The 22055-nt window shown below is 34.1% G+C and overlaps 4 protein-coding genes across 4 annotated transcripts; 3 read left to right on the forward strand and 1 right to left on the reverse strand.

Moving 5' to 3' along the window:
• The first annotated feature begins 815 nt into the window (after window positions 1-815).
• On the forward strand, window positions 816-7962 carry LOC128167264 (uncharacterized). The gene is made up of 19 exons (XM_052832871.1): window positions 816-964; window positions 1577-1726; window positions 1976-2152; window positions 2348-2475; window positions 2570-2647; window positions 2865-2985; window positions 3066-3188; window positions 3355-3441; window positions 3893-4000; window positions 4092-4173; window positions 4321-4433; window positions 4809-4903; window positions 5053-5092; window positions 5211-5309; window positions 5666-5761; window positions 5852-5995; window positions 6121-6174; window positions 6271-6356; window positions 6461-7962. The coding sequence occupies exons 1-19, from the start codon at window positions 830-832 to the stop codon at window positions 6765-6767; spliced, it is 2223 nt and encodes a 740-aa protein (XP_052688831.1). The 5' UTR covers window positions 816-829; the 3' UTR covers window positions 6768-7962.
• A 4210-nt stretch (window positions 7963-12172) lies between these two features.
• On the forward strand, window positions 12173-16304 carry LOC128166707 (methylthioribose kinase-like). The gene is made up of 8 exons (XM_052832026.1): window positions 12173-12407; window positions 12806-12931; window positions 13088-13217; window positions 14138-14309; window positions 14712-14949; window positions 15098-15260; window positions 15769-15877; window positions 16058-16304. Exons 1-8 carry the CDS (start codon window positions 12324-12326, stop codon window positions 16203-16205), a joined length of 1170 nt encoding a protein of 389 aa, XP_052687986.1. The 5' UTR covers window positions 12173-12323; the 3' UTR covers window positions 16206-16304.
• A 759-nt stretch (window positions 16305-17063) lies between these two features.
• Window positions 17064-17778, reverse strand: LOC128168103 (uncharacterized). The gene is made up of 2 exons (XM_052834208.1): window positions 17556-17778; window positions 17064-17457 (listed from the first exon to the last, which is right to left on the reverse strand). Exons 1-2 carry the CDS (start codon window positions 17776-17778, stop codon window positions 17318-17320), a joined length of 363 nt encoding a protein of 120 aa, XP_052690168.1. The 3' UTR covers window positions 17064-17317.
• Window positions 17779-19062: 1284 nt separating this feature from the next.
• Window positions 19063-21285, forward strand: LOC128168264 (uncharacterized). Its single transcript, XM_052834460.1, has 3 exons — window positions 19063-19219; window positions 19387-19587; window positions 20562-21285. The coding sequence occupies exons 1-3, from the start codon at window positions 19165-19167 to the stop codon at window positions 20720-20722; spliced, it is 417 nt and encodes a 138-aa protein (XP_052690420.1). The 5' UTR covers window positions 19063-19164; the 3' UTR covers window positions 20723-21285.
• The last annotated feature ends 770 nt before the right edge of the window (window positions 21286-22055 follow it).

A 22055-nucleotide genomic window follows, 5' to 3' on the forward strand; every position in this document is an offset into this window, starting at 1 on the left:
GACTGCAAAAAACTTCTACATTGTTCGTACTATTTAAAATCTGAGTATTTCCAAGGTATTTATAAATAAACTTCCTTTAAAAAAGGATACTTAAGCGTAATCGAATTTATCGATTATTTTCAAGAACTAAGTCTTGTCAGCGGTGATTTGTGCTTAGGTCCAAACATTGTTTCAGTTTCGGTTTGCCAGAGTAACTGCATAGGAGAGTTGATCAACTCCCAAAAACCATGATATTTTTGTCATTATATTAGAAAATAACATTTGTGTAAAAATAAGCATGAAAATTGCAGCTTGTATTGCTAAATAAAACCTGTACTGTACTGCATGAACATACAAATGTAATTATTATAAAGTGCTAACACATAGAAAATTGAATTATGAATGAGTTGCCCCCCCCCCGTATTGTTTTAATGTTTACATTATAAAGTTATGTATATTTTAATCCACTGGCGTCGGAAGCAAATTGAAAGTGGGGGGCTAGACTAATCACAGGAGCCCCTGTGGACTAATCCTGCGAGAAAAAGTGGGGGGCTGAACCCTCTATCATGCTATGTTTCTAATGGTTAGGTATAACTTTGCAAAAAAAGTGGGGGGGCTAAGCCCCCCCTAGCCCCCCCCCCCCCCCCCCCCCCCCGGTTCCGACGCCTATGTAATCAGTACAAAAATCCAAACATTAGTTTAACCAGGGACGTATATAAAACTACATTGTATTATGGTATGGATTATAAAACAAAATTTGTTACATCGCACCGAGTGGTACTCCAGCAGACGACGTTTAATCACATGACCATAGATCAGCACGTGATTCAAACAAATCACATGTTTGAAAATGGCGACCGCCTATGGAGTGAGCGGCTTGTTTCTCCTTCTCTCGCTTTGTCTAATTTGTAATGGACAGAACACAAATTATATTATTGGTGCCGGTATCGCTGACATCACTGGTCCGGCTGCAGAGGTTGACATGGTAAGTTTTTGCGTGTTTTAGTTTCAAAAGATATTTTTAATCTCATTAGAGTTCAGATAGCATCATGTTGCGTAACTTCTGGTACATGTACTTGTTGACGTATAGTTAACATGTAAATGGGTTGTCATTATGCTTTATACCATTACTTAGAACAAGGCTGTTATTACATTGTAATGTAATGTCATGATAATGGCTCTGCTTCAAACAATTTCTCTATATACACTGAATCAGATATAGTTGAATAATAACTGTCATCTTGGATACCCTGTAACAGTATTATCTGATTTAAGAATGATTAAAAATAAGATCAATTAAAACAAGGCATTTGATTTTGCAAGTTTTTTGTTTTTTATTTTAAGGAAACATATACATCCCTGTTTTAAATTACAGAGGAAATAAAATGCATATTCATACAGCTATGAAGAAAAAAATGTGCTGTTTAACTTCCTCATTGTTGATATACATGTATTTACATGCAAAATAATATACTTTGTATGAATAAGTTCATTTAGCAATGGTTGCTTATTACTGCTGAGTACTCTTAGTTATTTAAGTATCATACATCAGGACATAACAGTCACATGCATATTAATTGGTATTTTTGTAACACAGATGGGGTATGCTAACCCTGCACAAACCAGTAAAGGCATCCACTTGCGCCAGTACAGCCGTGCCTTCATCATCACAGATTCTGCCAACAAGAGCAGGATAGTGTTTGTTAGTACTGACTCCTGTATGCAGTCTCAAGGACTGAAATTAGAGGTTGGTGATAAAAAACAATAACACAAGCCTACTTTAGTAAACTGTAACAATTAAACAAAGAAGATACATGTATTCGAAGTGATCAGATCATTGTATCATATATCCAACACATGGGTGCTAACATGTTAGGATCTAGCTCATCTTTTAATTTCTTATTTCATTTTATTGTTCAACATCAAAATACACATTTTTATTGAAACGTGTCTGTTGCACATTTCCAAAATTTTATTGAAAACTTGTTGGTTGCAGATTATCAAACGCCTGAAAAGCAAATATGGAGATTTGTATAACGAGAGGAACGTAGCCATTAGTGGGACCCACACACACTCCGGTCCAGGGGGATTCCACCAGTATCTCCTCTATGACATCACTTCCCTAGGATTTGTCAATGAAACTTTTGTACCACTTGTGGAAGGAATTGTTGCTGTATGGTTTTTTTCTTTTTAATCCTTTTATACTCACTTTAACAGTAAATGAGAGCTAATAGGAAAATTTTCATTTCAAATTGCTATAAACATAACTTATCCCAAAAAGTGAAAAAAAAAATTATTACTGTTTTCACTTGACAACAAATTCATTGATATTTTCATAGCTATATACGGTATATCTCTGATATTTTAGAGCATTGACAAGGCCCATAACTCTATGAAACCAGGAAACCTGTATGTCAACACAGGGGAGCTATTGGAGAGTAATATAAATAGAAGTCCTACAGCCTACCTCAATAACCCGGCTGAAGAGAGAGCCAAGTAAGTCCTAAAGTTACATGTAGCTTAAAGTCGGGATTGAGAAGGATTTTGTGCTTTATTGACAGTTTTTTTAGGATGCATTTCTATTCTACAGATACAAGTACAATGTTGACAAAAATATGACAGTCCTTAGACTGACTGATGCACAGAACAATGGCATAGGAATGATCAAGTAAGTTTGACATTGATTGCATCATTTGAATCTAAATCTATGTTTGTATTATGACGTATGGCAGTATTGTACTCACATTTTGTAATAAATTAAAAAAATAATCTAAATTGAGGGCATTTGGTTAGAAAAGAAAATAACGTATAAATTTCATATGTATAGCTGTTCAAAGTGAACCTATATAAAAACCAGTGTATAATCCTCTCCATTGCTTTTGTAGTTGGTTTGCCGTTCATTGTACTAGTATGAACAACACTAACCACTTGATCAGCAGTGATAACAAAGGACTGGCTGCTCAGATGTTTGAGGCTGACATGAACAAAGGAGCTTTCCCAGGAAAGGTAAGGTCTGGATACGACACATTGTTCTTGACTTTTATGTGGATTTTTGACAATGACTTTCATTACCATTTCTTGCACAGGGAAAGTTTGTAGCTGCCTTTGCACAGAGCAATGAAGGAGATGTATCCCCAAATACAAAGGGCCCCCATTGCATGGACACGGGGAAGCCATGTGATGTCCCCACAAGTACATGTAACGGAAGGGTAAGTGGCTGGGCACAGGAAAATAATGTGTACTGATACTGTATTTTGAATTATAAATGTTATATGAAATGTAGCAATTAAGAGATATGGTTTTCTAGTCTTTTACGATGTGACTGTGATTTTGTCTTGAACGATGTGACTGTGATTTTGTTTTCCTGTTCTGTAGAATGAACTCTGTGTGTCCCCTGGTCCTGGGAAGGACATGTATGACAGCACCAGAATCATTGCTAAGAACCAGTACCAGAAAGCCAAGGTAACACTGTTGTTACAGCAAGTCAACTTTCATTCATCTGCTAGAAATATTCACAGTTGATGTTTGCAAGGTTGGAATGAACCCCTGCATGTTAACTGCCATTCGTAAACATAAAAGTAATAACGATTTAATTTTTGACACAAACCACTTTGCCAGGTCATTTTTTTAAATTTAAGAACTCCCATATTACATGTACTGTCGCTCTAAGGTATCAATATCAGAAGGATTAAACTTGCACTTCTTGTAATTTATACTTTACTCAGTTTATTCATAGCTTGGTTTAAGGATATACCATATTGTGTAGATTTTGTTAGCTTCATGCAGATTTTAAATAATGGTACATATACAAAAAATGTCGCATTCATTCCATTTGAATTTTCTTCCTGTCTCTTTCTATTCAAATGAAAAAAATTAACAAGTTAAACATTACGGGTTAATTTCAACCCCACAGATTCTATACAATGACCCGTCCAATATGAAGTTGGAAGGACCAGTGGACTTCAGACATACCTATGTGGACATGTCCAATGTAATGGTACAAATCAACCAGACGACTAAGGTAGGGGACATGTAAAATCCACATGTTTGGTTTTGAGCCTTTAATAAAGTTCAATGTTTTCACCATTATCAATTTTGAATTAAATCAACAGGTGAAGACTTGTAAGCCTGCCATGGGATTCAGTTTTGCTGCAGGCACCACAGACGGTCCAGGAGCTTTCAACTTTACTCAGGGTATTTGTTGCAGTCACTTTCTTTCTATCTATGCTGTTTTGATGTAATTTATAATTGGATTGGAATATCATTGTGGATTCTGAAAGTGACATTGTTACCTTATATTGACAATGATATTACAGAAAAAAAAATGTGTTGTATTTTTAGGTGACACAACTGATAATCCTTTCTGGGATTTTGTTCGAGATTTTCTCAAGAAGCCCTCACCAGAACAGTTAGCCTGTCAGCATCCTAAGCCTATCCTGCTTGACACAGGGGAGGTAATTATTACAACAATTCCTATGTGTTTTACATGTACTTATGACTGTCCTATAATACAGTCTTACACTGTATGTATGATCCACTTTCTAGTTTATGCATTACTTGATTATTTACGAGGATTTTTTTTAAAGAAAAGCACAAAGATTTGTAAGTTTTAATGTTTTTAAACTAAAATAGGAATGTACCACCATATATCTTATACATTTTGAAGTAATACAGGAATTTTATGTAATTTAAATCTTGATGTTATGGTTTTAGAAAATTTGATTTCATATTCTGTGATAAGACTAAACTTAAATACATATCAAACTTCATGTACTAAATTTAAACTTGAAATGGATTTGGCAATACCAGGTTATTTAATTTGTTTGCAGATGACTGTCCCCTATGCATGGTCACCTTCCATTGTGGACTTACAGATCTTCCGAATTGGACAGTTAGCCATCATATCTGTACCTGCAGAATTCAGGTAAAGAAATTCAAAGATCTATACACATGGATATGTAAAAGAGCATGCACATTGTCGTTATATTTTTCTTCACAATTGAATTACATTTAAATCTTTTGGATCCAGTGAATATCAACTTGAAAAAGATGTTTGTGTCATTTTAATTTTAGTACTATGTCAGGAAGAAGGACAAGAGATAGCATAACTGCTGTAAGTACATGTATTGTAACTGAAGATAAGTAAAATAAAGAGTCAAAAAGGGGTAGAGGTAGTAAACTTGTGAATAGTAAATAGATAGAGTAATTAATTTCCCTTGTCTTCTTTTCAGACTCTGAAGGCAGCTGGCTTCCCTGCCAACACTGTGACTGTAATCGCTGGACTGACCAATGACTATGCTGACTACGTTACGACTTATGAAGAGTACCAGGTACCTACAAATCTTTTTAAGACCGTGGAACATTAACTGGCAAGTTAAGAACGCTGAGATGGATTAAAAATACACTTCCTATCCAATGTTTTCTCGGATGTCTGCGTCAATTTGTCCCCGCCCATTTTAAAAGTTTTGACTGTAACAGGTGAAATTGACGTAAGCTTTTTCCAATCTTGCCAGTTAATGTTCCGCAGTCTTATTGTCAGTGAAAGAAGTAAATCTTCTTCTATGTGATAATGTTTTTAAGGAATGGCTTTAAGTTTGCAGTCTTTGACAGTAAACAAGTGTCTTTATCTGATTATATAAATTTAGAGCAATGGTGGAGAATAATTAGCATTTCTCTTGATTTGCAGATTCAAAGGTATGAAGGTGCTTCTACCATATATGGACCTCATACACTAGAGGCCTTCATACAAGAATTCAACAAACTGGCTGATGCCTTAGCAAAGGTACAATATAGTAATGCATTGTCTGCTTTAAACTTCTTTCTTCCAATATTTTAGCCCTCAATCTCAAGTTGATACATCTGTCTATTACAGGGAACACCAGCCCCCAAGGGACCCACCCCTCCCAATCTGTTGGACAAACAGCTGACATTCCTCCCCCCAGTAGTGTTTGACCACGCTCCTTTTGGGAAGAGTTTTGGTGATGTAGTAGTTGATGCTGATGCGCAGTACAAACAGGTAGGTCCAGAGTACTGAGCTATAGTAGCTGGTAATTGCTTAACTGATCAACGACTGAGTTATATTGGCTGGTACTTCCTGACGGTAATGAAGTATGAATCATGTATCTCTTTGATTGTTCATAGGGGAGCTCTGTTAAAGTGACCTTTATTGGTGCCAACCCAAGAAACAATGTGAAGGTATATCATAAATTTGCAGTGTATCTTTAATAAACTATTATAAAGAAAGACTTGTTGGAACACCATTGGTGTGATTTTTCTGTGTATGTGTTTTAGTTGGAGGGCACTTTCCTGAGTGTAGAGATGCTACAACCTGACAACAACTGGAAGGTCGTGTTCACAGACAGTCAATGGGAGACAAAGTAAGTCACCCATAGGGTCATACATGTACTTACTACAGTTCTACTCTGCTATAAACATTATTATTGACATTTATCTAATTTTACTTAACATCAACCACTGATAGGTTTGAATGGAAGCACACAAGTTTGTTACTGGGAGAGAGTGAGGTCACTATTACCTGGGACATCCCACAAACCCAGGCCCCGGGTACCTACAGGATTCAGTACTTCGGGGACGCCAAGAGTCTGGATCAAAAGATTTCAAGTTTCACTGGGAAATCAACGGATTTCAAGGTCATGACCCCAAAAGAATATATCAAACACAAGCATGGAATGCCCAAGAGTGTTAACAGAATTCTAAAGAAAAACTGGCAGTCTTTGTATAAAAATAAATATAGAAAGAGTATGTCCATTGTAAACAAAAAACACTGAATGAACTTTGTTTACCAGGGTATGTTATTTTTCATACAGAAACTGATACCGGTATTTGCTCAATATTTATATTTTTGAGAAGACTCTTTTTCTAAGATAGGTTTCACATTACATTAGATGATTCTTGAATACAAAACAGTAATGTTTAATTCAAAATGCATGTATTGTCATTTTTTATCAACATTTTGATATCCAGAAATTATATTCTATGATAGTTTTATACTTTATGCTTTATAAATGAAATCCATTGCATCTATAAAGGATGTAGGAATTTAACTTGGTATTTTTTTTCATTATGAGATTAATTATTCAGGGTTTTTATTTACTGTTTGGTATATGTGCAAACAGTGTATGAATGCCTTAGTTCTGCATGTTTGTATGTCTCATGTCTATGGTAACAGTTTATATATAGTGACATTGTGATGCACAAACCACTGATTTTCCACATTTGAATCATCAGATGTTTTGCACTTAAATTATTTTTTAAAATGAATTCATGAATTTGAAAAATTCTGATGGTCAAAGTAAAATCTGGTAAACAAGAGAAATTTGAACCTGATTATTTTTGGTTCAGTACAAAAATATTAGTTTTCCCTTCTGTTTAAAGATCACAAATGAGCAAATGATTGTAAATATTGCAGTATTAAATGTATCTTTTACAACAAGTTGCCTAACAAATCGAAAGTTTTCGCCCTGAACATATACTGTTCTTATTAAAGATGCCCTCTACCTCACTACAATTATTAAATTACCCTACATTCCATTTTTTCCCCTTAATTTTATCACTGTCATTACAATTCTGGGTAACTTTGAACAACTTGTGATCAGGGATGCTTATGAGTGTATAGATTCTCCTAAGATTAGAAGTTTTACAGATCTATTTATTTCCATTCTCACAACCGAAATAGAATATCATGTCAAAGTCATGTGTCACTATCGGTTTGTCTCAATACAGTTCCTTGTGTTTCACGGTGCCAAATTACTAGTATTTTGTTGTTCTTTGTATTCACTTTTCCTTTAAATGTTGTTGCAATGTATGGATTCTTGTCTGTTGATTTTGATATGATTTACTTTCTCTGTGCATTGATCCCTTTGGACACTGTGCTTTCTTTTGAAGTTTGAGACTCTGTTTGTTGAATGAATGGCATACATTCAAAACTCCACTTTGAATAAAAACTATTTGATAAACATGTAATATTTATGCTTTTGTTTTGCTTTTATCGTATGATAAACTATTTCATAACAATTCAATCAATATGAATAGTCATAGTTTGTTGTGCCGATATTACAGCGAATTACAGAATACCGGTAGAGTTTTCAATAGCTTGTTGGATTGCTCAATAGGGTATTCAATTTGGTCAGCAAGGTATCTCATCAGGTTTAAATCTAGGTCCTGTGGTTACTCAAGTGTAGATTGTTATTTTGCTCTCAACCCATTCATTTTACACAAAGAAAACCTCTAGAACACTCTCTCCTATTGTTAGCTATTCTATTCATAGACTTTTAAAAAGAATGTTCACCTGGACAGCACTGGACTCTATAGAGCATCAATTCTGCTTGGAGTAATTTGAATTTTGTTTTTCAAAAAATGTAATTCAAAAGGCAGTTCTGAAGAAACAAACAAAAGAGAAAAGCATAACTTTAAAAAGGAGATATTTTTCCCTGCAAAAAATCATTAAACATTTTGGTTCCCTGATTCCTGGTGCATCTTATGCATCTTACAGCACTAATAGTTATTTTTTGTGCTGACTGCTTAAGTAGTTCAGACTTTAATAGCAGTAATGTAGGATAACAGAGAGAAACAAAAAGGCCCAAAACGTGCAAATCTTAACCAGATTAACTCACTCTATTGCTGTCATACCTGAGTAATCACATGACCTAGATTTAAACCTAATGTGATACCTTGCTGACCAAATTGAATACCCTATTGATCAATCTAGCAAGCTATTGAAAACTCTACCGGTATTCTGTAATTCGCTGTAAAAGATAGTATCTTTAAATACCAACGAATTTAAGGTCAATCATTTTTAATTTAGCTTTGACGGCACTGAATCTCGGCATCAATGACTTAGACGAGAGGCCCACGGGCTACAATGCTCACGTGAGAATCTTGATTGTAAGAAAAGGAAATAAATCTGCTACAGTCATTTAGTATAATAGGGGTTGTCTTGAAACTAAAAAGAAAAACAAATAGTTTAAGGGTTAGGACCACATATAGAGGAACAATCTCTCGGTCAGAACCCCAGTTGACCCCCGATTGTATCTTGATTAAGTATATAGATGACGTTGTCTTAAAACATAGAAAAAAGTAGCTGTCTAGAGATAATGTTTTCTGAAGATTTTAAGACACGATGCTACATTTTGGCAGAGTCTAGTCTGAATCTACAAGAAATGTGCCAAAAAAACCCTCAAAACTCGTGTCTCTTTATTGAATCTATACTACTATATTAAAATAATAGATTCGATTCTTTGAGCTTTAATACCAAGAAATCGGATAAGTACTGTCTTTTGTTTTATATATTTTAAACATCATTGGTACTTGAAGATTGCCAATTTGATTTTATTTTTTCTCAATCAAGCTTCGCTAATTAGTAATCAAAGAAAATTCAATTAAAAAATCCGGAAATCATCTGAATTTTTTGGATTTTACAATTTTGCGCATGCGCATTACATTCACGTTAAATCACGGAAGGCTCTTTAGTTTATGTTTCCAAAATATGACATTTGTATGGATAAACTCAGAAACGAAATTACAAATACGTGTAAATTTTCATTGAAATCGAAAATTTGTTATATATTTATCAAAAGAAATACAGGAGATAACTCTAACTCAGTGCATTTAATATAAAAAATCCCGAGAGTTCCGAATGTCAACATGGTGTGTAAATTCAAAGCGAGGAAAAAAGTTGGTGAAAAGTGTTGAATTCTTCTTTAGTATGAATTAATTTTTTAGATAAAAGATATTTACAGCCTCTAAATGTTGTTTTTTTGTGAATAATTTGACTGTTATTTATTTACAATGCAGCTTCGTTAATTTTCTCCAAAATCGTTCCGGAGCGATTCTGCAACTTTTTGCTACGTTAATACGGGTGTACATATCGGAGGCGTTTTAACTGTGGTGAAGGCCCGTCCCAAGGTTTTTCAGTTAGATTTTTCTAAGCAGAGTGTAGTGAAATTAATAGCATTATTGTAGGCTTAAAGCTTGGTTATGTAAATGTCAACAATACGGCGTGTCGATGTATCTATTTCGTAAATGTCCGATATCATATGTTATATGTCAACCCGTGCACGCACGGGTCAAAGTCTAGTATTGTCAAATTAATTTCAGCGACAAATCAAAGTACATGTACCATGAGCATGAAGAATCTCTCATTTGGATTTGATTTTGCCCAGGAAATCGTAATTCAAACAAATGAGTGACTTTATAATTATTGTAATTGTTCTTGAGAAGAATTAAACTTTTAAGGTGGTATGGGACATCTACGAAAGCCGAAAAGGGCCACATAAAAAAATATTTTTATCTCGTAATTACGAGAAAAGATCTCGTTATTACGAGTAAATTATCTCGTTATTACGAGAAAAGATCTCGTTATTACGAGAAAAGATCTCGTTATTACGAGTTAGTTATCTCGTTATTACGAGAAAAGATCTCGTAATTACGAGAAAAGATCTCGTTATTACGAGATAATTTTCTCGTTATTACGAGAAAAGACCTCGTTATTACGAGATAATTTTCTCGTTATTACGAGTTAATTTTCTCGTTATTACGAGTTAATTTTCTCGTTATTACGAGAAAAGATCTATATAAAATGGTGCGTTTCTGAAAAAGAATTCGACTGGATCACACTTTAAGTCTATCTTTTTCATTCCAGAAACGTTGATTCAATTTTGATAAATATTTAAAAATAACAACGATCATTATTCATTAATTTCTACATATCAAAATGATTGGTTTCGACATTTTATCTGGTAATAATAAAAGGAAAGAACTTTATGTAATTTTTCTATTCAACTTATATATATTATAATCCCACTCCGAAGTAAATACCAGGTAGTCCTTTAGTCGTAAAAACACAGTTTTATTAGTTACAGATCACTTTAATGACTAATAGTTTCAGTCATGGATATGGATACACAGGATTTACCCGAATTTGTGTTTTATATGTTCATACACAACCTACATGTATATTGAAAATAATTGATTTTATATAAACATTTTGGAGTCTGAAAAAAAAATAACACGTGTCCTTCTTAATTATTGACATACAGTTCAATGAATTTTTTAATCAATTTGCTTTGCTAATTCTTCTGAAATTTCTTTAAAACTGCTTGGTCCGATTTTATATCAAATTATGCGTTTTAAACGATGATCATGCTAAGTAAGTGTATATTAATAGACATTACAGTAGTTCATACACTTTATATAAAAAGAATAGAATAATGAAACGCGCCATTTCAAAACTAGATCTTTTCTCGTAATTACGAGATAATAAACTCGTAATAACGAGATAACTAACTCGTAATAACGAGATCTTTTCTCGTAATTACGAGATCTTTTCTCGTAATAACGAGATAATTAACTCGTAATAACGAGATCTTTTCTCGTAATTACGAGATCTTTTCTCGTAATAACGAGATAATTAACTCGTAATAACGAGATCTTTTCTCGTAATTACGAGATAAAAATATTTTTTAAGTGGCCCTATTCGTCTTTCGTAGACATCTGTCAACATTAACGTGAACAAAAGTGCATTTTAACCAAAGTACTTTCACCGGTTAGGAATTTTCAAATTTTACAATATATCACTAAAAATCATGTTTAAAAATTTTTGGAAAGGTAAAAAATTGTAATAGCACCAGTGGGATTCGAACTCATGACTTATATATTATTAGTTAACGCTCCAACCCATTGCACTACTGTTAGGTAATAGTTTTTGTATAGAGTATTTCAATAGGAAGTGCTCACAACATAGAGGTGTCCCATATACCACCTTAAAACACTATAATGATTCCTTTTTCTTTTTTTTTATTATCTTCCCTTTGGAAATGAAGTCTATTACTTACCATTTGAATAAAGTTGAAATCGCTTTATGTTTGATTATGATCTTTGTAGAGAACAAGTTGAAAAATGGAAAAATTCAGTTAAAATGTAGGCGACGGGGTTAAAGAAAGTATGTCAAACTGCCTATAAATAATAAGGACTTGTTTGTTTAACCGCCCATAACACCTTGAAGACGTTTGAGCAAAATTGACAAAAATTATCCCCATAAATTCAAAGCAAACTAAATGGTATCTCTAATTGTTTGCTAATACATCCACTGACCAATCATCCCAGAGTATGGAATTTTTCTATACAAAAAATATCTACTTTTGACTCGAATGTTCGTCCTTCCACAGATCTTTATCAGGCTCGACCCCTATGATCTAAATAGGTCAATCATGTGGTACCGCAATTTTACAGATTAAGACAAGTCACCTTATCCGCAAAAACTTCCTCCGAGTATGATCTTTTTGTAAAATCTTTGTAAAGTTGTTGATCACAACACTTGGGTTACGATGACCGCTGAAAGTGAGGATATAAACAATCGGACGACGTTCATCGACCTACTAAACAAATACTCACGGCTTGACCAGATCAAGGTAGGTCAGTGTTGTACTACAATGTATGTACGGCGGACTAGTATGTAACAGTATATTGCTAAGTACTTTGTTTATTTAATTAATGAATTACTAAGTACTTTGTTAATTTTATTGTTTATTTAAAACTGCTTCTTGAACAGACCCGAAAAATGGGTATCCTATTCAATAATTAATAATATATATGGGGCGAATCGGTTAGCCTTTGGTCAAATATTACAATTGTAAAAGCACCCCCCCCCTCCGCAATTAGAATCGCTGGGCCTATCGGAAATTTTTCTCATTGCACTGAACTTTCCACACAGCCATAAAACAAATTGAATAAGGACTGGTTTATTGATTTATCGTTGAAAGGAGATGTTCTGAAGATCGAGATATTGTTCCATATTTTTCTTTTACAGCATTTCACTGTTCGTACAGAGGAAATAGAATTGGCATCAGTTGGAGATGGAAATTTGAACGATGTGATAAGGGTTAAAAACGCGTCTAAAAGCGTCATTCTTAAAAGTGCACCTCCATATATCAAGGTAGACACATGTTTTTTGCAATGTTACACACAAAGTTTTACTACTAGAAATACCTCTTGCGTTTTATTCGTTGAAACAAGAGCCGAATGGATTTTGATCAAACTAAGAATTAGCGAATAACTTTTGATGTCAGTAATGAACTCTTTTATATTGTAGTGTCTGGGTCCCGAGTATCCCCTGGATCCATGTCGAGGCCAGACTGAATATGAAGCTCTCCGTATTTTCTCAGATTTGGCGCCTGGATGTGTACCCCAGCCATATTTCTATGACAAAGAATCAAAAACTAGTAATTGAATTGAACATATTTTATTGAATAAATCAAAAGGATAAGACACAAGTTCTAAAACTTAGATAGTCCTCTCCTAGTAATGAAATTTTATAAATATTGCCATACATTGAATATATTGAAATATTGAATATATTGAATACACATAAATATACATGAATAATAACTAGTAATTAATGCACCAATCATTCATTTTAAAAGAATTTCTTTCACAAAATGGAACAAACCTGTCTCTTGAGATAAGCGTCAGTATTTACATATTTTATGATACTTGTAAAACAAGTAATTGTGTTGAGAAAAACGAGAAAAATAACGCACAAGTGCTCATGTAAATTCACTTAACTCTTTACGGCATGGTCACGATTTTGGTCAAAAAATATTTTTTTCGATTTTAATGTTTACAATGCTTTAGTTAGGCATTTTTAATAGGCAACCATAATTTGAGTTTCATTCGTTAATGTTATAAGGGAGTTACAGAGCTTGAAATTGTTTGATCTGTGCACAAAGTTTGTTTATATTTTGAATGTTAAACTAAAAAATTTAAGTTTTAGACCTAAAATGAACGTGTTAAAGGTTTGGAACTGTTTATTTATGCTTAAAATGAATAAAAAGATAGACAAATTATCTTGCAAAAGATTTTTTAATGGTATATTGAACCTATATAAACAAAAACAAGGCACGAGCCTTGTTTACATGAGGAAGAATTGTGAGCCCTGTATCTTGCATATAACTTTACGAATGACTCTCAAATTTCATTTGTTTATTAGAAATGCATTGTAAATTAAAAAAACAGAAAAATAGAAATTGACCAAAATCGTGACCATGCCCCTTTAAGCCTGCTGTAAAATTATGATGCAGTATATTATGCTAGTGTGTAATTTTGATTTAATTGTTTAAAATCAATTTTGAATTTCTTACAGTGTGTATGGATGACTTAACCACATATACGGATTTCCGTAAGCAGCTCATAGATGGCGTTTGTAGTTTGGAGGCGGTTAAGAAATTAGCCAGAGGGATAGGCAAAGTTCACAATCAATCACATCTCGCCAAAGTTGGCGAGCAAAGCTTTTCCCAACTCAAACAGAAATTCCCGTGAGTATGTCATTATCTATGCTTGAGGGCTGGAGCTCGCTGGCGTTTGACAGAATTCCTTATTCCTGTAATTTACCGTAAAGTTTCTTATAGAAAATTTTGCAGGATACAATTTTTGCGTTTTAATATTTTGCGATTTAAAAGTCATCGCGAAACAAGCGAAAATTAAATAATCGAGTAAAATTACTGGATATACGGTACGTATTTGCAAGTGCTCGTGGGCACCTGCTCTGCTGATAATCTGATAATGTATTTATACTAAATTTTCGTACATTATTCGTGTTCATTAAACAATTGAATTGGATTATTATGAAAATTCACTGATGACACCAGTCCTTTTTCAAGAATTTAGTAAAAATTGTAATTGATTGATCGATGCTCTTTTTTACATTATGACGACAGAGATACTGAACTGGTTTCCTTAACGGAGCAGTATATTTTCACGAAACCTTTCGACAAGTCGGACAGCAACAACAGACTCTCGGAAGACATCAGCTCTAGTCTCCCTCAGCTCTACGATAATCCCCGAGTCTTGGAGGCAGCGGATGTTATGAAGAACATCTTCCTGACAAAGAAAGAGTGTCTTCTGCACGGCGACCTACATACAGGTTCTGTGATGGTTGACGGTGGGAATTCAAAAGTAAGTGATATAACCCCAAAAAAACTGTGGACATTTTTTTTTATTGTATACTATTACCACATCATTAACAATGTAAGAAAAGGACGCCTAATAAAGAAAAACAAAACGGCTTAACATCGTCGTTTTGATATTTATGTTATACATCCAGATGATTGATTTGGAATTTGCCTACATGGGACCCCCAGCGTTTGATATCGGGGTTCTCCTGGCCAATTATATTTTCTCTTACTATGGACACATGTCTATACCAGAGGACAACGACAGACACCGGAAGTTTGCGCAGAAGATGATAGAAGCATGTAAATTAACAGGTGCGTCATAGCATCGTATCAATAATGTAATCGTATCTAATCACAACCATTTCATCATATAAAATCACAACCATATCATTGTAACATATCACAATTATTACATCGTATATCATCAAAATTATAACATCTTATTACATCACAATCATGTCATCGTATCAAATCAAAGTTATAACATCACAATAAAATTATCCTATCAAATCACAAATCAATAATAACATCGTACCACATCAAAATGATATCTATGTATTACATCACAACCATATCATGGCATCACATCACAAGCAAACCATTGTATCACATCACAATCATGACAGCCTATAACATCACAACCATTTCATTGTATCACATTCCAATCAAAACATCATATCATATCACAATTAGTTTTGTGTCATCCCCGGAAACCCACGACATAGTGTCAGTAAGCGTATGCGATAAAGGCCGTTGGTTTGTGTTTATCTTCGTTTTAATCCTCATTGCCGTCTAATGACTACAATCTTCACTGTTACAGTGAGTAGTTACCTGAAGGAAATGACGAGCAGTGTAGGGACACTACAACAGTATCAGGACAACCTGCTGTCAGAAATGGCTGGATTTGCAGGATGTGAACTAATCCGACGGTATATCTTTGTACAAAGTTCTAACTAGTTATTGGGTTACAAATCCAATGCAATTTGCTAGAAAAAAATTGATGTCAGTGATTGCAACTCTTCGATTGTGTCTGTTTCTCAGATTTTAAAATATATTGACGTATTCTTTCCCTTTTATCTACACGGATTAATTATTTCCTGTGGTTGTAGGGTGGTTGGAGCAGCCCCCGTGGCAGACCTCCACAGCGCCTTCAGTCGACAGGACGCCCTGGGGGCCGGGACCCGCCTTCTGCTGGGCAAGGACAACATCCAGTCAGTGGACAAACTCACGGTCATCGCCCTCATGCTGACCCACTAGACAACTCCATCACTTTACTTCATTTCCCACCTGTTTTATTTTTTTTTGTTTTACACATTTTGTTGCATTAAATGATATATTCTTTAGAAATACATCTTTTGTATCATTATTTTATGTGTTGGTCGGGAGTTAAAGGTATTTTAGTGTTTGACAAAGTACGAGTTTTATTTTTACAGATTTTGTGTAGATAACGCGCTTTAAGTCTGTAGCTCCTGGTCTGAATTTTTTTTTTAACGATCTAGGTCGTCCATCCGTTTTTTTTTTTACAGACACTGTTTTTAAAGGGGAAGGGTGAATAAAATACTGATAATTTGAATTTGGTTCGACTTAGATAGTCGTTCTGCACAGTAGAATTATTTTTTGTATGATTGGTTAAAGCCAGTGCAAATGTACTTGTCTTTTCTCGTTATGTAAATATCATATTCATATCAATATGACACGCTAGCTGCAGCTCCCGGTCTGAAAAAAATTCGGATGGACGACAGTGCATTTTTTCATTTATGTTACGTATAAAAAATGTGGGGGTGTAAGGGGCCAGAAAACTGATTTAAAAAATATCTATAAAAACAACATCAAAAAGTTGATGCTCAGAGTTATGTTTTTGATATTAAGCTACCTTAACATTTTCGTTAAACGGTCCCATTAAGGAGATAAATCTTTTCCACACGTCTCTTTCCCTCGCCGCCGCATCTTCGCAACATGATACAGCGAGTTACTATTAAGTGGTTTGGAATTCAGACAGTTTTATTTATACTTTTTATCAAAATATGTTTTCTATGAAAAAATATATGATGCCACCAGAGCAACGTTTTCGACATATTTACTTAGAAAAAAGAAACAATCAAGAACGTACGTTTTCAAAATATTTATTTCAAAATGATTTTTTTTTTCAAATCATTCATTTAGAAACTATATAGAAAGGAAATTATTGGATTTAGAAAGTTCCAAGCATCAATATACATACACATTTTTAGCAAATAGAAATCGTCTGATACGGTATTGGGTAGACCTATATGTCCCAATCACAGGATTCTTGATTGACAGGCTTCTTCGTTACTCGGACATTCTATTAGTCAAATCTTCGTAAGATTTTTGGTCCGACTCTATGTCATTTAATCAGCACCAAGGTTGACGTATTTTTCGAGTCTTTCCATTTCTTTGTGGGCTTTTTCAATCTGTTTCTGAATGCGGGCCTCCTCTCTCTTTTGTTGTGCCAGCATCTGTTTCCTTGCCAAAGTCTTTCCTTGATTTTCTGTGAAAAATATGTACATAAAAAACGATAAAGAACAATAATTACGTTTCAATTATGGTATTATCAACATTTGATTTTTATGGTCTTTTCCAATTTACCTCTCCATTTCTCGGGATCCTCTTTTTTGAGTTCCATCAGTCTGCGAGGCGGCATCTTTGGGGCTTCCTCCGACACAAAGGTCAGACCGAATGCTACCCCTCCTTTCTTTTCCGTCACCCCCTCTGTTACCATCGTACGACGTACTTTATCGTACACTTCTTTCTCCTCTTTCATGACACCGACTTTGTTATTTCTAGACAAACAACTCTGAAACAACCCCATGTTGATTTCTTCGAATGAACTAGTATTGATACACTATGACGTCACAATCTGGCCCCGCCGTCACCAACTTTCCTCAAGTCAATACTCAGCCTCAAATCTGAGGTTTGACCTCAAATTTATGCACTTTTCTTTGAAGGATTTGAGTTGAGGAATGAGTTGAGGAATTTGAAAATTTTGGTGACGGTGGAGCCAGATGACGAAACAATCCTTCTACATTAAGACGACGTCATAACGTAATCAAAATTTGTAGTGTCATTATAATAATTTTCAATAAATTAATGTATGACCCTATTCATCGTTGCCTAATATGATTTAAAAAAAACATAAAGCGTTTAACTGCCATTGGTTTCTGGACAAATAAGGGCTATTACGCATGACGTAAACAAATGTTTTTAAATTTTTGTTATTAAAGATAGAATGTCTTATAGATATAACAATTTGATAATGAGTGAGAGAGTGACAGTTTCTGATCTGTCTTTTTGGTGGGTTTGTCTTTAAAAATATAACTATTGTATTTGTAATAATAGAAATAAAGCATGGAGAAAAAAAATTATAACAAATAGAGGAATGTTAATTTAAAATTTCATACAAAATGTCTCCAATAATAGGTCATTGAATTTTTTACTCCGTGATAGTCTGATGAAATTGTAAAATAGAACAAATGGTGAAAAACATTTTAACTATAGTGCACCTTATCAAGATATCTTGTTTTATTCATGTTCGTTAGAATATTCAATCTGACTATAGTTAGAAATTCTTCTAATGCAAAATAGTATCAAACTATCATCATATAGATTTTGATTGAAAAATAACAAAGTTGAAATTGTATTTTACAATTGAACCAATGGGCATTTGTACCATCTTATTTCTCCATCTTATTTTTAAATGTAATTCTATACTTGTGTGGTTTTTGAAAATCTGAACCTGAGAAAAAAGATTCTATCAAGATTTGGAAATAATAAGAACATTTGGAGGATTGAGCATCAGTAAGTAATTGATAAAAAAGAGCCGTTATGAAAGTGGGTGATATTTTTTATCGTTCGTATACAATGACGTCACATCAAGTAAAATTGACCCCAAACAGAGCCCTCGGGCAAGTCATTACACAAGCAAGGCCAATTTGACACATCTGTTTCATTTGTTCAAATTACTTAAGTGTCGATCAAGTAAATTTGATATTAAATGACGGTATTATAATTATAACTGTCATTTCAGTTGCACATAAAATTTATATTGATCACACATATGCTGCACGTTGCGGCTAAATTCATTTTCGGCGCGCACCTGCTATTTCGACCGGCGATATAAAACCCCTCAGCAGGTCCTTACTCTACTTCAAATCAGAATCCAAGTCTCACGGAGTCAACTTACGGAGAAAAATTGAAAATGAACCTCTCTCTGACGTTTGCCGCATGTGTTTGTTCCATGGCTGTTTTTGCAGGTTAGTTCTTACATCATATGCACTTTATACAAATACTATTGGTCTATTTTTTCAAAGACATAAAGATTTAAAATAACATGATGAAATTAAAAAAAAATTTAATATTGTTTTCTCCATGAAAAGGCAGTTGTACTATTAAGTTTGCACTATCTTTTTTGCAATGGCAGTGCAAGGTTCTCGAAATGAGAAATCGTACTTCGACTGCAAGGTCTATTTCGACGAGGAGGAGAGACCCACAGAAAAGGCGAATTGTGTGTATGACTATCAAGAGAAGCTGCATTACTGCAAGACCTGGGAGTGTGAGGTCCCGAGCTGTCCCAGGGAGGAACAGGTCGATCAGGAGGGCGAACCCTGCCCCTTGTGTCCAGGTACAAATTACAGAACCTAACAATTGACAAAAATTCTAATTTCTTTCATGAAAATAAATAATATTAGCATATATTGTTCCAACTAGAGCCGTATTGACAAGAGCTTGGACTAGTACTTTGGGTTGCACTTGTCAAACTCGGGATCTACTCATGGTAAACTGCATGTCCACCTTTCGCATCGGTTGACAATGATTTTCTCGGGTGTCAATTTCAATTGTTATACTTTCATGTTAATTACTGAAATCTGATTGGTTAAGACGCAGTTAATAATATTTTCTTTTACCATCAGCGTTAGTAACGCACTTAGCAACGGGTAACATTAAAAAATGTTACATGCGCGAAAATTATGCGCGTACGGTTCGCTGTAGAATTCCTATATAAAAGCAGTAAAATTTTCTTAAAAATTAAGACATTCAGTATAACAAAATAAATAGTGCCTGTTTGGGAGGATAACAGTTGAAATTGACACCCCTCAAAAACCATTGTCAACCTCCGCTTCGCGTCGGTTGACAATGGTTTTCTCGGGGTGTCAATTTCAACTGTTACCCTCCCAAACAGGCACTATTTATATATTGTTACCCTCCCAAACAGGCACTATTTATAGAGTAGTTGCAGCTAAGTTGTAATATTTAAAAATGTCTTCTCCTGGACAATACATTCAATATTTGTCAACTAATGCAAGCAAGAATATTAAAGAATTTCCCATTTTCGGTAGAGAAGTTGGTGGCGTTTTTTTGTTTTTGTTTTTTTTGTTTTTTGGTTTTTTTTAAAGTTATAGATCTTGAATTGTCAATTATTTCAGAGATAATACAACCATATAACGCACCTCGGGTCGCTCAATATCGGACGTAATGGACAGTATTCAAATTATTAACAGTTACACCTGCCCTGTGTTACCCCTCGAAGAAAATTTTGAAAACAATTTGCTTGAATTTGTTTAGCCTATAGTTACAGTCTTTTATTTGGTCCTGCAGATACCTGTACCACCGGGGGTAAGATCTACAATGTGGGGGAGACAGTCACGTGTGTGGATGGGTCCAATATCTGTGGGTGTGTCGGCACCGGAAAGGCTTTTTCAACATATGCAGGGACCAACAAGTACATGCTTTGTGGAGCACCACATAACTCGGAATAATAAAAGCAGAATATATGGTTTATAATTCATCGAAACTATGTATGAATAAAATATTTATTCACGTGTAAACAATTTTTGCGGTGAGAGCTTCACCATCGCGAATATTTCTCGTCGCCAGCTTGTCCTTGCCGCATTGCTTTAATATCGCACAATTGGATAATATGCTTGATTGTCAAAATAAGTCGTCGCGAACTAAATTTTCTAGGGTGTCTCGCGAAATAAAGTCGTCGCGAATAAAAATTTGTTTACAGAATATATTTTGAAACATTCTCCTCTACTATTTGTACCTTATATTGAAAGTTACGCATTTGGAATCTATTTGATAATTTCATAATTATATTTAGTGTCTCATAAAAACAGATTCAACGATTTAATGAAGTTATTGTTAAAGTCAACGAATTGATAAATATAAAAGACATTAAAAAACAACGAATTTTGTTCTGTTAATCTTGAATCAGCAGTGTGTATTTTTATTTTGTTTAAGCCTACTTTTTGTCGTAAAGATCAATCAATGGCAACTGAATGTCAAAAAATTAAAATAAAGATTTTATCTTGAACAACAAGTTTTTGTTTTGTTTTTGTTTCTAAAATATTAATGCATGTACACCAATAAAAAGGTCAAAAAACAAAAAACAAAAACAAAACCTTTTTTCTTACATCTTACATTTTAAAAAAACGAACAAAAAATCCGAAACATGTACCACATGTTTTTTTTAAAGTTATGTGTATGGAACGCCATAACTGCCTTATGTGGCTATTTTATATGTAGATGGTGCTTTATTATATTATGCTGTGGTTATTTCATGTGAAGATGGTGCTTTATTATATGAAAATGGTGCTTTATTATATGAAGATGGTGCCTTATTATATGAAGGTGGTGCTTTATTATATGAAGATGGTGCTTTTTTATGTGAAGATGGTGCTGTATTATATGAAGATGATGCTTTATTATATGAAGATGGTGCTTTATTATATGAAGGTGGTGCTTTATTATATGAAGATGGTGCTTTTTTATGTGATGGTGCTTTTTAATGTGAAGATGGTCACTCGGAACTTTATTTTTGAAGACTGACTTAAACATTTATTTTCTCGAAATTTTGAAAGTAGAACAAAATTGATACAGTTAAAATCCATTAAATACACAATTGCTAGTTTCTCTTTTTTAGCATAATAAGTATTTATGTTACGAGATGAACTGTACGACTTAATCTCAACTGAATTGACAAATATGATTAATTGAATAATACAATATTTTGTCAGTATTTCTTGACATTTTACTTTTGTCTTTACCACTTATAAAAGGGCCTTCTTTGAGCTATATTATAGTATAGTA

Source organism: Crassostrea angulata, chromosome 10 (assembly GCF_025612915.1).
Source record: "Crassostrea angulata isolate pt1a10 chromosome 10, ASM2561291v2, whole genome shotgun sequence".
Taxonomy (NCBI): Eukaryota; Metazoa; Mollusca; class Bivalvia; order Ostreida; family Ostreidae; genus Magallana; species Magallana angulata.